At 55.6% G+C, this 15,773-nt stretch overlaps 1 protein-coding gene across 1 annotated transcript in view; it reads left to right on the plus strand.

Moving 5' to 3' along the window:
* TWF2 (twinfilin actin binding protein 2) overlaps positions 1-15,481 on the plus strand; it is a 23,617-nt gene extending 8,136 nt beyond the window's left edge. The window contains exons 2-9 of the mRNA XM_005485490.4: positions 1,278-1,355; positions 5,027-5,205; positions 6,718-6,813; positions 7,519-7,623; positions 12,240-12,365; positions 12,462-12,612; positions 13,408-13,529; positions 14,083-15,481. Of these exons, the coding sequence (XP_005485547.2) occupies positions 1,278-1,355; positions 5,027-5,205; positions 6,718-6,813; positions 7,519-7,623; positions 12,240-12,365; positions 12,462-12,612; positions 13,408-13,529; positions 14,083-14,250 (1,025 nt within the window). The 3' untranslated portion in view covers positions 14,251-15,481. The remainder of the gene's footprint in view (positions 1-1,277; positions 1,356-5,026; positions 5,206-6,717; positions 6,814-7,518; positions 7,624-12,239; positions 12,366-12,461; positions 12,613-13,407; positions 13,530-14,082) is intronic.
* The last annotated feature ends 292 nt before the right edge of the window (positions 15,482-15,773 follow it).

A 15,773-nucleotide genomic window follows, 5' to 3' on the forward strand; every position in this document is an offset into this window, starting at 1 on the left:
AGGGATCCCTCCTGTCCCAGAGCCCTGGAATGCCCCAGCCCGGCTCTGCCTGCACTGAGGGCAGCACTCAGGGACAGTCGGGGCTGTCCTTGTCCCTTGAGCAGTGCTGGGGACACCAGGGCTCCTCTGGGGCTGTGCCAGGGGTGGCACCCCGTGCTGGAGGGCCTGAGGGATGGACATGGCCCTTGTGGGGATGGCTGCCTCTGCCATGTGCCTCTGCTGTGGGTGCAGTCGGGCTCCAGGCTCCTCCCTCTGCTGGCTCAGGAAAGCCCCAGGAATGGAGGGGCTGCTGATGGAGATTCCCATCCCAGATCCTGGTCTGGGCTAAGGGATGTCTGCCCAGGTCTCTGATCTTTGCAACATCAGTTCCTTGAGTATTTCTAGCAGCTTTTGAAGCCACAGGCCCCCTTTGCTGTATCCAGGAAAGGGCTTGGGTGGCTTTAGGGGGAGCCAGGCCAGGAGACGATCCTTGTTTGGGGTTGGCCTCTGGCAGCCACATCTCCTGGGCTTTGCCTTCACACAGAGCCTGTCCCGGGTGGCACGGGGAGCTCTGGGCTGGTGCTGCTTCAGGGAGGGCACATGAAGCCTCCAGTGCTGGCTGGGGCTGCTCCTTCCCTGTCCAGTGCCTCCAGCTGCCTCCTGTAGGATGCTGCCATTGCCTGCTGCTCAGGGAGCGGGATGACTCCTCAATGCCCCCAAAACTCTTCCCAAAGCCTTCTGCAATCCAGGCCCTGCCAGCTCCAGAGCAGAGCCTGGGGCTGTTCCTTTCCCTTGCCCACGGGCTCAGCCCCACCAGCCTGCCCAGTGTGGAGCTGTGCAGATTCCCAACCGCTGGGAGCAGCATCCTGCCGTGTGTCACCAGCCTGTCAGGGCAGCACAGCCTGCAGGACATCCTGCAGCCACCCCTGCCGCTCTGCAAAGCCAATCAACTTGTCACTTGAGCTCTCCCTGCCTGCCCTGGCCAAGCCATCGTCTAAATTTGGGTGATTATGTTCACCCAGGCCAAGTATCAGGTTCTCTGGGTCACATGTGCTCCCTCCCAGCTGCTATTTAACTCTCTGCCGCAGGGAGACGCGGCACTTCTCTCCCAGCTTTGGGGTTTTCTGTTATTGTTATTTTTTTATTAGAATTTTTTGGCACCAGAGATTTAATATATATTTTTTTTAAAGTTTTAAAATTCTATCCTGCCAAGTTGGTCCCCTTTCTGGTCAGCTACTGAGCAACCCAGCACCTACTTTGATTGCTGAATCTGATCACGATGTTTTTGGTTCTTTCAGCCACCACAGAATTGAGGGACTTTTTTGCCAAAGCCCGAAATGGTTCAGTCCGGCTCATCAAGGTCATCATTGAGGACGGTAAGTCCCATTTTTGAGTGCTTTGATTTACACTCTGTGTGTTCTCTGTTTCCTCTCCTCCTTTCTTCCTCACCACTGCGGTGCCAGCTTGTGTTCTTGTAAACCTCTAGGAAAATGCTGCTGGGGCTTGTGGCAAGCCAGACCTGAAACACAAGCCCAAACTTTGGCTGTGCTGGTGAGCAGCTGGTGAGCCCCAGGCCAGCTGCAGGGGGGAGCAGTGACTTTGCCAGCAGAGCAACACCAGCCTGGGGTCGGTGCACTGTAGGGACTTCTGCTGCTGCTGTGTCATGGTTTATTATGGGATCCCTGAGGCAGGCTGCTGCAGGGACCCTGGGACCTTTGGGATGTGCCATCCCACAGCTGGCAAGGGGATGCTCCGGGCAGGGGGTGCTCGTGGCTCAAGGCCTGCAGTGGCATTCTGTGAGGAATGCCCCACTCTGAGACCCATCCCGTCCCATCCCGTCCCGTCCCATCCCATCCCATCCCATCCCATCCCATCCCATCCCATCCCATCCCATCCCATCCCATCCCAGGGCTGCCCCTAGCCCAGGATAGAGGCTGGCACCAGCCTGGCCCGTGTTTGTGCAGTGGAATGGGTCCTTTGGGTGGCCTCTGCATGTGTGAAGCAAGTGAGCAGAGCTGGGCACTGATTGCGTGTCCCAGGGGCGGGGAGCTGCCCTGGTGTAGGTTTTCCATCACCTCAGCCTCGTACAATTGCATATGAATGACTTGTTTCTCCAGCAGCAGCAGCAGGGACATTGCTGCCCTGCCAAGCTGCTGTCACCACCTGCCCTGGGTGGGCCACCAGTGCAATCACCGAGGTGGATGGGGTTGTGAGGAGCCTGTGGTCATAAGGAGCCCACCTGACCTTTGGAGAGGCCACAACGTCCTGTTCAGAAGAGCAGCATGACTGGAAATGCATGGGACACACCAGTGGAACTGCAGCAGGGCTCAGCAGTGTTGGCTTTGGCCTTGGCAAGGTCCCCACTGTTGGGGGGTGAAACACCCACATGGTTTCTCTGGAGTGTCTTTGACAACAATTTTGTGCTCTCAGCTCCTTTTGGTTTTCAAAAGTGGAGTCAGGTTTGTGTTAGGACAATCATGCCTGTCCCTAAGCCTGGACTTGGGATGCTTAGGGTTTGTTCTGCTGGTTTTGGGTTGTGGCTGCTGATGCCAACAAGGGAGACTTCTTATCACCAATGGAAAGCATTTCCCACCATTTGTGCTGTGGCTGAAAGGGCTTTTTTATCTGTGCATTGCCAGCAGCAGGGCCAGCGCTGTGCTGTCACACAGGGGACACCAGCCTGTGGTACCCAGCAGAGAAGGACCCTTGGGCACTCAGAGTGGCCAGGCAGGTGTTACACACAGACAGACAGATGCTCACCCTGGGGAGGACATGCCAGCTGCCCTGCGTGGACAGGGGATGTGCAAGGGGAGCCTCCCTCTCTGCTGGGTGGCTGCAGCACCTTTTGCCTTGTGGAGAATTTGTCTTGGGGCATTTTGGAGCAGGCAGCAGTGAGTAGAAGAGGAAGATGGTGCAAGGAGCCTCATGGCAGATGCTCTGTGTCCAGGCAGCTCCAAGGTACCATTGTGCAATTTGAGAGGTTGTTTTTCCTTTGGAGAGCTATTGGGAAGAGCTGAGGTTGGATGGAGGAGGGAGTAGGGGAGCAGGATGTGCACCAAGGCTCAGCAGCAGTTTCCCAGCTTGTGCCCCAGCTGTTTTTAGATGATGCTCTGCTCCTCACTGCCAGGAGGATCTGGGACAAGATTGGCTTTATGGACTCCCTGTTGGACGCATTTCTTCACTCTCAGGTGATGGTGTGCCCTGAGTTTTGCAGTTGGCACCCAGCAGAGCTGCAGGCAGGGCTGCAGAGGCGTTTCAGAGCAGGGCAGGAGTGCTGGGGGCACCTCGAGGGCCAGAAACGCTCCCGGCTCTGCTTTTCCAGCAGCAGCTCCTGGGACAAACAGAGCCCGACCCAGCCAGTGTAACTCGTGTCACTCTGCTGAAGGGCGTCTGCTCTGAGTTTCCCCTTTCTGACACTGCCCCGGGAAGAGAGTTTGTCCCTGAATGGATTGAGCAAACTGCAGAGAGCTCGGGGAAAGGTGAGGGCTGCCAGCTCCCACCGGGGTCCGGCTGAGTCACAGCCCGGAATAGCCCGGGTGACTCAGCGCTGATTGCTGTGTGAGAGGTGTTGGTTTGTTTTACAGAGATACCCTCGAGCTGCCAGTGGGTTTGGCTCTGTGAAATCCCCCTGCAGTTTCTTCTTTGTGATGCCCAAATCCATTCGCAGAGCTTTGTGTTTATTTTAGGAGTACACAGAGGTTTTTGTGCTTCCCTTGCTCCAAACAGGTAGTTTTGCAAAAGGTAAAGTATTTCAAGCACCAGTAACTGGATTGAGCAGTGGTGGCAGATGCCAGGGCAGTGCTGGGCACGGGAGGGCATTGCTGTCACAGGGCATGTCCTGCCTGGGTGGGAACAAGGGGTGGGTAATTCCCCCCAAACCCTTCATTCCTCCGCTATTTTCCTTAAAAGCTTTCCTGCCCTGAGATCTGGAGCTGCTGAGCTGAATGGGTTGGGAGGGAGAGGCTTCTGCCCCAGCCAGGGGGCTCCCAGTGGGCAGAGGTCCTGGCAGGCCATGCCCTCAAGTGCTAATTGCCCAAAGCCCCAAAACATTTTGCTTTGGCTCCCCCAGAATTTCCTACATCTTGTTCTGAGTGCTGTAATCTCCCCCCAGACCTTTCTGCAGCTACAGATGGAGTCAAAATACAGGCTGTTTTCCAGCACCCCCACTTTTCCACCCAGCCATCCCAAAGCTCGACTTGGCCCTTGCCAGGGTGTGGATTCATGTCTGTAGGATGCCTGCACCAGTGTTAAATCCCAGCTGAGCAATGCCCAGCTCACAGGGCTCCTCCTGCCACTGAAAATGATGCCCTGAGGTGTGTGTGGAATGCACAGGTTGCTTCCAGAGGCTGGGGCTCTCCTGCAGCATGGTCCCCTCCAGGCTGGGGACTTTGGGACATCCCTGCTGCCCTCAGCCATGGACTTTGGATATCAGCTCTGATTTTGACCCCTGTGAGGTCACAGGGAATCCAGTGAGAGCAGCTTTGGCTCATCACCCTGGATTCTGCTGAGACCATTACTGTTCTCAGCATGTTGGTGGTTCTCTGTGTCCCTGCTGAGGTGTTCTAGAGACTCCAGGGTTTGTCCAGATGGGGTAGGGGAGCCTTTGTGCTCCCCTGTGAGCGAGGAGGGGTGGGTGGGACTGCAGAGCTGGAGGGAGCAGAAGGGAAGGAAGCCACAGGTGATCGCCAGAGAGACTTTGCTGGTGAGAAACACAGGAGAGGAAGAGATGGTTGACAGGAAGCTGGCAGAAAATCAGCCCTACAAACAGCCACAGCCCCACGGTCTCTCCTGGTGGGAATGTACACTCCTGCACGTGGCTTGAGGTCACAATTTGTTCTTGTGCAGTACAGATTACTGTTGGTGGTGGAGCTGCAATGAACCACCACCTGGTCCTGGAGATGAGCCTTGCTTTGGTCTGACACCCCCTTTGCTGTGTTCTCCTTGCAGAGCAGCTCCTGCTTTGGTCTGACACCCCCTTTGCTGTGTTCTCCTTGCAGAGCAGCTCCTGCTTTGGTCTAACCCCACCTCTGCTGTGTTCTCCTTGCAGAGCAGCTCGTGCTGGGAGCCCACAAGGAGCTGTCCCGGCGCTGGGACACCGACTATGACACCCTGGTGCTGCCGCTGCTGGATGAGCAGCAGCCCTGCTACGTCCTGTACCGCCTGGACAGCCAGAACGCCCAGGGCTACGAGTGGCTCTTCATCTCCTGGTCCCCAGACAGCTCCCCGGTGAGCCCTGGGCACCCACCTGGGGACAGGGACAGGGACAGGGACAGGGGGTGCTGGCCAAGGGGACTGTGTGTGCCCTGGGGCTGGGGAGGAGCGTTCACACCCTGCTGGATGAGAAATGGAGGCTGCTGTGGGCATGGGGAATTTTTAAGACACAAAGAAATGCGCTGGGACTGTGTCTCTGTCCTGTTTCAGTGCTAGTGAGGAGGTGGAGGAGCTGGGATGTGAAGGGGGAATGGTGTGGACCATGAGGCCAGGATGGACACATCCCACCATGGCTCTGGCCATTGCTGGGAAGAGCTGACACTGACACTGATTTACCTCCTGGCCCTGCTCTGCCTGAGCCTGGTGCAGAATGGCTGCCAGCCCTTCTCCAGGCCTTGCTCCAAAATCAGCTGCTGGAGAGTGACACAAAAGGGCTGGTTGGAGGGGGAGCAGGTTTAGAGGATATCAGTGATGATACAGCTTGGAAAATATTTGTGTATATATATATATATATATATATATATATATATATGTGTGTGTGTGTGTATATATGTATATATATACTTACATATATCTATATATATATATACATGTATACATATATATGTATACAGTGTAAATATATATGTATTCCTATGTATTTATTTGTTATATATTTATTGTAATCTATAAGCTAGATAGATTTACTGCCACATTAATACATGCACTGGTCACATATATAAAAATATAAAAAAATATGCATAAAGGATAGGAAAAGTGAGGCCAATACCACAAGCAAGCCTTTGCTTTAAGTAATGAAAACAACTAAATTACAAAAGGCTAAATTACAAAAGTGTATATAAGTGCACCAGTGTATATAAGTGCACCACACATATAAAAATATGTATACAAGTGATATATATGCAATTTTATATGCATGTGCACATTTGTGCATGTGTACATGTACATATACAGGTGTATATGTAATAATATATTTTTTAAAATATGTAAATCTTTCAACAAACCACAGAGGCTCTCACTGCAGAAGCACAGTGTGCCCAGAAGCACTTGCCAGTGCTCTTCCCTGCATTTTGCAGAAGGATGCAATAGAAGTGCCAAAGGCAAAAGTCACTTTTGAGTGGGTCTGTGGTATTTGTGCCTCCTCTAACCCAGGTGCTGGTGGGAAATGGTTCTCTGGAGCTCAGGGACTGGAAAGCAAAGCATGGAATAAACTGTTGGGATGTGGGCAGCTCTTGGCAAGGCTGCAGCCCCAGAAATAGTGCTGGTGGGTTTTCCCAGCTGATCCCTGCCCAGGGATGCTGCCATTAAAACTCAGACCCAGCCAGGAGCTTGGTGGGTGCTGCCAGGAGAGGCTGAGGTGTGTGGAGCCTGTGGTGGGGTGGTGGCTGTGAGCACTGGGTCCCCTCTGGTTCCCTGTGTGCCAGCAGTGCCCCCCTGTGTGCCAGCAGTGCACCCCTGTGTGCCAGCAGTGTCCCCTGTGTGCCAGCAGTGTCCCCTGTGTGACAGCAGTGTCCCCTGTCCCGGCAGGTCCGGCTGAAGATGCTCTATGCTGCCACCAGAGCCACGGTGAAGAAGGAGTTTGGCGGGGGGCACATAAAGGACGAGATGTTTGGCACAGTGAAGGTACCGTGCTGGCTCTGGGCAGCCCTGGGGTCTGACTGAGCTCAGTGTGAGCCTGCTGGGTGTGGGGTGCTGGTGTGTGCCGAGGGAGCAGCAGGGTGCTGGTGCTCCACACTGCTGCTCCCTGCGTGGCCAGTGCTGCTCTCTGCCTGCACTGCCTGGTCTGTGACAGAGAGCTGGGAAAGGTGGGAGGGAGGCTGTGAGATGTGGAGCTTTGTGCTGAATGGCAGAAGTGGTGCCAGGTGGTGGCAGTGTCACTCCAGCAGCCAGAGCTGCTCCACACCAGGGTTAGCCCTGCCTTGCATGGAGGTTTCTCCTCCCCTTCCATGGGCAGAGGGAGCTGCACAGCCAGGGCATCAGTGCTGGTGGGAGCCAGGGAGCATTCCTGCTCTTCTCCAAAGCCCCTCTGCTGCTCCTGGTCTATGGGCTCTGCCTTTCCCTCTCACTTCCATGCTCATGAGCCTCATGAAACAGCCAGAGGAGCCCACTGCCACAGCCATGGGTGACTGGGGAGGGGCAGGGGGGGGTCAGAACAGACAAAGGGAGTGTGGGATTTGCATGGAGCAAATCCGAGAGCCTCACGGTTGGTCCTCCAGGTCAGGAGGGAGCCTGAGACTCTCTGGGTCGCTGAGACTCAGCTGAAGGCTGGGGGCACAGCCAGCCCTGCAGCAGTGACCCCTGTGACACTGCCCTGTGCCCTGTCTGCAGGAGGACGTGTCCCTGAGCGGGTACCAGAAGCACGTGTCCTCCTGCTCTGCCCCCGCCCCGCTGACCGCAGCCGAGCAGGAGCTGCAGCAGATCCGCATCAACGAGGTGGGTGTGCTGCAGGGTGTCCAACAAGGATGGGTGTGCTGCAGGGTGGCCAGCAGGGATGTGTGTGCTGCAGGGTGGCCAACAGGGATGGGTGTGCTGCAGGGTGGCCAACAGGGCTGGGTGTGCTGCAGGGTGGCCAGCAGGGATGGGTGTGCTGCAGGGATGGTGTCCAACAAGGATGGGTGTGCTGCAGATGGTGTTCAACAGCTGGGGTGGGTGGTGTACTGCAGGGTGTGCTGCAGGGATGGGTGTCCAGCAGAGGCGGATGTCCAGCAGGTTGTCCATTAGGATGGGTGTCCAACAGCTCTGGGTGTCTCCAGCAGCCCTGGGAGAGGAGCCTGAGGCCCTCTGGGCACAAAGGGATGGAGGATGGAGGGAGTGAGCATTCAGCTAAAAGGGATGGCTCATTTTTACTTCACTCTCTGGCATTTAAACCATTCCTTCTCAAGGTGGATGAGCACCCTCACAGTCAGACTGGTAGCATAAAGAGGAATTTACACTTTTATTTTTTTCCTCTTGCTTGGACATGAGCTCAGGACTGTGTTTTGCTGACAGTCACAAGTGATTTGGGGCTGAAAGCAGGTCTCTAACCTGTATTGGGTATTGGAGTAAAAGCAGAGCTGAGTTTGAGGATAGGGAAGGCAGGAAGAATTGAGGCTTATCTCTGGACTGCAGCAGCATCCTCCCCCATACACTTCCTTTATCTCTATGAGGGGTGCTGTCCCAAGAAATACAGATCTTAGCCTGTATTTGAGGGTTTATGTGCTGGAAGGATGTGGAAGTGGCACAGGGTAGGGCTGGGGGCACACAAGGCTGTGTCACCATTGCTCCCTGCTGGCCTTTCACAGCCTCTGGGGTGCTGTGACACACTGAGGCACAAAATGGGGTGTGCTCACTGTTGGGGAGACCACTTGGAAGCAGCATTTTGTTTTGGGATGGGGGAATTTCCCTTAGAAAGCTTTCCTCTCTGGAGGAGCATCCCTGTCCTGTGCCTGTGCTGGGGCTGTGGCTCTCAGGGTGGCTCAGGACATTGTGTGAGGTGTGAAGCCAACCAGCCCCATGGCATTCATTGATAGCACAGGTGAGGCAGGAGGTTTCTGCCTGTCCAAGCAGCTCTGGGGGTGATTTCCAGAGCAGGTCTGCAAGGGGCAAAGTGGAGGGACATTTGGGAGATGCCACCAAGGGGTGCTCTCCACCAGGTGGGTCTTAGGGGAGTTATCCCAGCTCCCAGCCGGGAGAGCAGGATTTGTTCTGCAGGATCCAAGGAGATGCTCATGGAGAAGAGAGAGGTGCTGATGGTGACTGTGGGGTTTGTTTGGCACCTTGGGACATCTGAAATTAATGATCCTTGAGGGTCCCTTTGGACTCAGCTGATTCTGTGGTCTGCCATCCCCTGGTCTGGCCTGTGCTGCAGGATTGAGTAGTTTGGGGGGCTGCTGGGTGTGTCCTACAGGGCTGTATGGCCCAGGTAAGTGGTGCTTGTGGTGCTCATTGATCTGCCTCATTCTCCTTCCCTCCCACCCTTGCCTTTGGGAGGTGCAGCTCCTGGATGGAGGTGCTGCTGCTGTTGGGGTTTGTTGGGGTTATTTTAAGGGTACATGGTCCCCTGTGTCAGCCTGGGCCACAGGGAGGAGTCACTGACACTGAGAAAGAGATGAAAATGGATATATTTTTGCCTGTGGGTTTAAAGGTAGGAAGCAGGCACATGCTGGGTGTGCTGAGGGGTCTCTGTGATGGTGTCACAGCTTGGGCAGACTTGCAGCCTTCACCCCGCTCATGGCTGTGTTTCTGGTCAGGAGCAGCTGCCTGGGCTCCTCCCCAGCCACCAGGTGAGTGTGGAGAGGGCATGGGAAGGGCAGGACAGCCCAAAGGGAAGGTGAGGGCAGCAGAGTGGTCTTTGACACTGAGCAAGGAAGGACTAAGGTTGGCACATCCCCAGGGAGCTGCCCAGCCTTTGGCACAGCAGGTTTGAGGACTGGATGGACACAGGTGATGCTATGAGTTACCCCCTTTCTGATAGCTGGGTGGGAGCTCATGGAAATTTGCCACTGCTATATATATGTGTGTATATTTTTACTAGCTGGAAAATGCCAGCATCACTGAGCTGATGGTTGTCACAGACCGTGGGCTAAGAAACAGCTTTGAGCTTGGCACTGAGCTCAACACCCACGCCTGGGGGGGCTTTGTACAAGCGGTGCAGGTTCAGAAATGCCACATCCCACTGGTGTGCCCGTGGGGCAGAGGAAGGCAGCCTTGGGGCTGGGGAGGAGGCAGGAGAATTGAGGAGAAACAAAGCTGGGGGTGCCATTGCAGTGTGTCCTTCACAGCTGCCCCACAGTGCTGCTGGTGCTTCACCAGAACCCTCCCGTGAGGAATTTGCCATAACACAGAGAAATGCTCCTCAGGCAGGGTCAGCACCACACCAGGGAGGAGGGAAGAGGAGGAGAAAATCTCACCTAAAGAAAGGGAGATAAAATAACCTCCAGGCAAGCTGCTGGCAAGGTTGGGAGGCTGGGATGTGGCACATGCTCAGCTGTCCCATGCACTGCTCCCAGGCTGTGCCCTAGGGAGTGCCCAGGCAGCCAGAGTTTAATGTTTCTGAAAAGGGAAGGAGTAGAAAATGCAGAGATCTGTGGGGGAGTTGATGTTGCTGGTACAAATTTTCATTTCCTGCTGTTTTTGGACCTCAGTGTGCTTTGTGTCAGAGCTGAGGTCTCTGTGGTCCCACTGTAGCTCTCCTGGCCTTCCTGCATTTATGGGAGACAGAGCTGGGGTTCTGGAGGTGCTGGCAGTGATAACATCCTTGTGCTGCACCTCTGCACAGGGTGGGACCAGGGGAACTCGTGTGTGTCCTGACCCCCTGAAGGGGTGCTTGCCTCAGGCCCTGCTGGTGCCAGGGCACCTGGGGGATGGAGGTCAGCTGGACTTGGTGCCCACCTGAGCAATCATTTCCCTTTCCTGAGAGCTGCACATCAACACCCTGCTCATCCTCCAGGATGCTTGGCATGGATAGAGGCCTGGGCGTGTTTTTTCCTCACAAACCTTCCCTATATGCTCCTTAGTGGAGGATAGCCCAAAAGCTACTGCTGCAAGTGCTGGAACTCCTCCAGACCCTGGAGTGGGGCCAGCCTGAGTGGGGATGAGGCAGGGATGGGCTGTGCACAGGGGTGTTCCTGGAGACCCTGCATGCCAGGCTCGGGGCTGCCCTGGCATCTCCTGTGTTGTTTTTGCTGCTCTCCCTGCCCACACGGCTGGGCTCAGCCTGGCCTGTGCTCCAGCAGGGGTGCTGCAGCTCCCTGCTCCTGGCACATCGGTGTGTCCCTCCCCTGCTGCTGTCACACCCCCTCCTGTGCCATTGACAGTGTGTCTCCTCTCCCCACGCTCCCTCAGGATTCCTGCTCCCAAGGCTCGAGCACTGAGATGGTAGGCAGCTCTGCCCTGCTCTGCTCTGCTCTGCTGGCTTGTGCCCAGTCTCTCCCCCTCCTGGCAGTGTTTTCCTGCATGCTCTGCCCTGGGCACACATCTGGCTCCCTCCTGTCCCCAGGGTGTGGGGCTGTGTGGGGCTGTGGTGACAGAGGGCAGCCTGTAACAGGAGCCACCTTGGTGCTGCCCAGTGGTTTGGAGATGTCAGCTCCAGCTCTTGTGTTTCTCTTGGCATGCCTTGACTTCTCCTCCTTTTCTCTATCAGGGGGAGGGAAATGAAGAAAGAAAAAACCCCCATAAAGGTTGGACTCTATCCAAAATCCCCAGAACTGATCCCAAAGGAAAGGGAGCCACGCTCACTGCAGAGCACTGGGATAGTGTTGTGGAGTGCTTCCCTGGGAGGGGTTCTGGAGGTGGGAGGGCTCCTCTGCCGTGGGGTGACCCCGTGTCCCTGTATTCTGTGGCAGATGGTGGGGGGCTGTTGCTGCTGCCCATCGCTGGTAGAGTACCCCGACCCCGAGGAGGTATGGTGTGCCCCCGTGTCTGCCCTGCTCCCCACCCTGCCTGGAGCCACCTGCAGCCACTCAATGTCTCTGCAATGTCCTTCTCTCCCCTCTCTGAAGTGGGGTTTGGTCTCCTGGACGAGGGCTTTGCTGGGGATATGGCTGGCAGGCTCTGCCTTGTAGGGGTTGTGGGGAAAACAGCAGCTGGGCTCTTTGTGAGCTGTGGATCTCAAATCCCCAGCTCTGGCGTTGGAGGGATGTCTGTCTGCTGCAGTACAGCCCACTGAGGAGGGTGGGGTGCCCAGCTGAGGGCTGTGACTCCAGGGCTTCCCCTGTCACCCACAGGCTGCAGTTGGAGATGATCAGAGAGGAGGTGTGCTGGTCACAGCATCCCTGCAGGGATTCCCTGGGGAAAGTTGGTTTTGAGCTGGCGTTTGCTGAGAGTGAAGCAGGAGCTGTGGGGGTGCATGGCTGGGCTGGGTGATGTCCTGGAGAGGTGGGAAGGTGACAGGCACCGCCATCCTGAGCCTGGCTGACTCCCATGGTTTAATGCCATGATCCCTGTGGGACAGGTGTCAGACACCTCCTTGGAAGAGAAGCCTTTAGCTGCAGAACCAGCTGGTTTTCCTGTTCCTCCCTTCCCCACCCTTTCTCACTGTGCCCTGACGCTGGAGGTGTCTCCATCCCCAGGTGAAGACGGAGATCAGTGTGGAGAGCAAGCACCAGACGCTGCAGGGCCTGGCCTTCCCCCTGCAGCTGGACGCCCAGCAAGCCATCCAGGCTCTCAAGCAGAAGAAAATCAACTACATCCAGCTGGTAGGTCCCTCACATGTCTTCTCTGTGCCCCACTCCCCACGTCCTGCTGCTGCTGTCTCTCACTGCCACCTGCTCCCTGTCCCCTGTGTCCATCAGAAGCTGGATCTGGAGCGGGAGACCATCGACCTGGTGCACACGAGCCCCACGGAGATCTCTGACCTGCCCAAGAGGATCCCCCAGGACTCTGCTCGCTACCATTTCTTCCTGTACAAGCACTCACACGAGGGAGATTACCTGGAGTCTGTTGGTGAGAGCCTCAGCACTGGGAAAGGCCACTTGGAGCCTGTGCCAATCCCTGTTTTCCCTGGATCACCGGTTGCATGGGGAGCGAGCAGGGATGGGGATAGGGATGGTGCATAGGGAGCCTCGAGTCAGTACCCTCTCATGGTGGGTGCTGCAAACCCTTTGGTGCCATGTGCAGGGCAGGTCTCTGGGTGCTCCAGGGCACTTGGTGCTGGTGGTTTGGTTTCCTCCAGTGTTGCCAGGGTGTGATGGTGTTCACAGGGGTCCCAGGATGAGGAAAGAGATGAGGATCTGACTTCATGTTTCAGAAGGCTGATTTATTATTTTATGATATATATTACATTAAAACTATACTAAAAGAATAGAAGAAAGGATTTCATCAGAAGGCTAGCTAAGAATAGAACAGGAAGGAATGATAACAAAGGTTTGTGGCTTGGCTCTCTGTCTGAGCCAGCTGGACTGTGATTGGCCATTAATTACAAACATCTAACATGGGCTAATCAAAGATCTACTTGTTGCATTCCACAGCAGCAGATAATCAATTTTTATATTTTGTCCTTGAGGCCTCTCAGCTTCTCAAGAAGAAAAATCCTAAAGAAATGATTTTCTATAAAAGATGTCTGTGACACAGGGGCACCAGGGGAGATTTGGGAGGGGTGATGGATGGGATGGCTCGCCCTCTGTTTCTGGATGTTGTCTGGCACTCTGGGCTGGAGGAGCTGTGAGCGGGGTGGGATGCAGCCAGTGCTCCCTGGCCATGGGCCTGGGCAATGCCACAAGCCCTGCTCTGTTTTTGCAGTCTTTATCTACTCCATGCCCGGGTACAAGTGCAGCATCAAGGAGCGCATGCTCTACTCCAGCTGCAAGAGCCGGTTGCTGGACACGGTGGAGCAGGAGTTCTGCTTGGAGATAGCCAAGAAGGTGAGAGTGACCCCCCCAGAGGTGATGGGGCTGGGCACTGCCAAGGAGCTGTGCTGCAGCCTTGGTCCAGCCCCTCGGATGGGCCTGGGGGGGAGCTGGGTGCCCCAAAGTGGTGTCTGTGACTGTGTTCACAGGGGTCGGAGGATGAGGGAAGAGATGAGGATCTGACTCCATGTTTCGGAAGGCTTGATTTATTATTTTATTATATACATTATCATATTAAAACTATACTGAAAGAATAGAAGAAAGGATTTAATCAGAAGGCTAGAAAAGAATAGCAAAAGAAAGAATGATAACAAAGGCTTGTGGCTCAGACAGAGTCTGAGCCGGCTCACTGTGATTGGCCATTAATTAGAAACAACCACATGACACCAATAACGGATCCACCTGTTGCATTCCACAGCAGCAGATAATCATTGTTTACATTTTGTTCCTGAGGCCCCTCAGCTTCTCAGGAGGAAAAATCCTAAGAAAAGGATTTTTCATGAAAGATGTCTGTGACATGTGTGGAAGCCCAAGGGAGCTGCTGAGCCCCGTTTGGTTTCCCGTGCAGATCGAGATTGATGACGGGGCGGAGCTGACGGCGGAGTTCCTGTACGAGGAGGTGCACCCCAAGCAGCACGCCTTCAAGCAGGCCTTCGCCAAGCCCCGGGGGCCCGTGGGCAAGCGGGGACAGAAGCGGCTGATCAAGGGCCCGGGCGAGAACGGCGAGGACAGCTAGATCCCCGGGCAGGGCACGGACACCATCCATCCCTGCGGCGCTTCCCGCCCTCCTTCCGCTGACCTGGGGAGCTTTCCCTCCATCTCAGCTCTTCTTTGGTTTTTTTACCTTTTTTTTTTTTTTCCTGTTTCATTCCTTTTTTAAACATCTGGATGGCTTGTTGCACCTGGGGCAGGGCGGTGGGGAGGGTTCAGGGTGGGTGGTCGCTGGTTCTGTTCCTCGTGTCCTTGTGCGAGCCCCGGGGCAGCAGAGCCGTGTCCCCAGCCCTGCCCCTGTCCCCCTCAGGGTCACAGCCACTGCTCTCCGTGTCCCCTGGGTGACTGAAGGACACACTCACCTGAAAGCTGCTCTATGCAAAGGGAAGGGGGTTGGGGATTCCTGTTTGAAAAGAGAAAATGCTTCTTTCCCTGTCCCCCCCCAGCCTCCAGACTCTGCTCCCCTGTCCCACTCTAGGTGTGCACAGCCCCTCTGCCCCAGGCTGGAGTGATCCCACACCCCCTCAGGGTGTGGGCAGGACCCCCTGTGGGGTGGGCTTTGCCTCCTGTGGGATGGGAGCTTCTCCATGCAGAGCCAGGCAGCGGGAGGTGGAAGTTCCCCACTGAGTCCTGAGCTCAGTGTGGACCTGGAGAAAGGTGACCCTGCCTTTGGGTGATGTTTGCTTCTCCTTTTGGAACTGCTCCAGTAAGGTTTTCCCCCTCAGAAGGAGCTGCTACAGCCCTGACTCAGCCCTATCCCTGTTTGGGATGGGATCTGGGGGGTTCCTGAGCCCTGGTGCCCCATCTCCATTCCCCAGCCCCCACTATTTCCTTACCCCCAGGTTCTCAGCTGGGTCTGTGGGCTGGGGCAGCCCCATGTCTCAATAATCACATGGGCTACTCCAAATCCTTGTGTGGGGGAGCATGACAGCCCCTGTGTGCCCTGGGGGTGTCCCCAGCCACCAAGGGCCATCATCAGCTCCACGCTCTGAGCCTGGCACTGTGATTTGGGCTGCACTGGGGGCTTGGGGGGAGAGCACCTTGCTGCTGGGTACCAGCGAAGGCTTGAGAGCCACCTGCCTCCCTGAGAGGATGGCAAAGGGGCCAGTGAAACCTGCCCTCTGCTTTCCAGCTGTGGCAGTGAACGTCCAGATGTTGCCTCGGCCTCGGTGGAGTCAGGGGGTTGAAGCTGGGAGGAGCAGAGCACACTGTACTGAACGCTGTATTTTCTAAAGAATAAAGTATTTTTAAAAGAGTCTGATGCTCTTTGGAAATCCCCTGGGTTCCCCATGTTTGGCATTTAGCAGCTGTGAGCTCTGGAGCTGCAAAGCAAATTGCTTGGACATCGTGAGCTGGGATCCAGCAGCACTCACAACCCACCTGCCTTGGCTGAGTGCAGCCCTCAGCACCCTGAAGGACATCCACAATCCAGGGCTCTGGCACAACCACAGTGCCTGGCAGAGATTTTTACACTGGGCCACTCCAGCAATGCCCAGAGACTGAGCTGGCTGCAGGAGGCAGCATCCCTGCTCAGCCCAGCTTTCCTTA

Source organism: Zonotrichia albicollis, chromosome 12 (assembly GCF_047830755.1).
Source record: "Zonotrichia albicollis isolate bZonAlb1 chromosome 12, bZonAlb1.hap1, whole genome shotgun sequence".
Taxonomy (NCBI): Eukaryota; Metazoa; Chordata; class Aves; order Passeriformes; family Passerellidae; genus Zonotrichia; species Zonotrichia albicollis.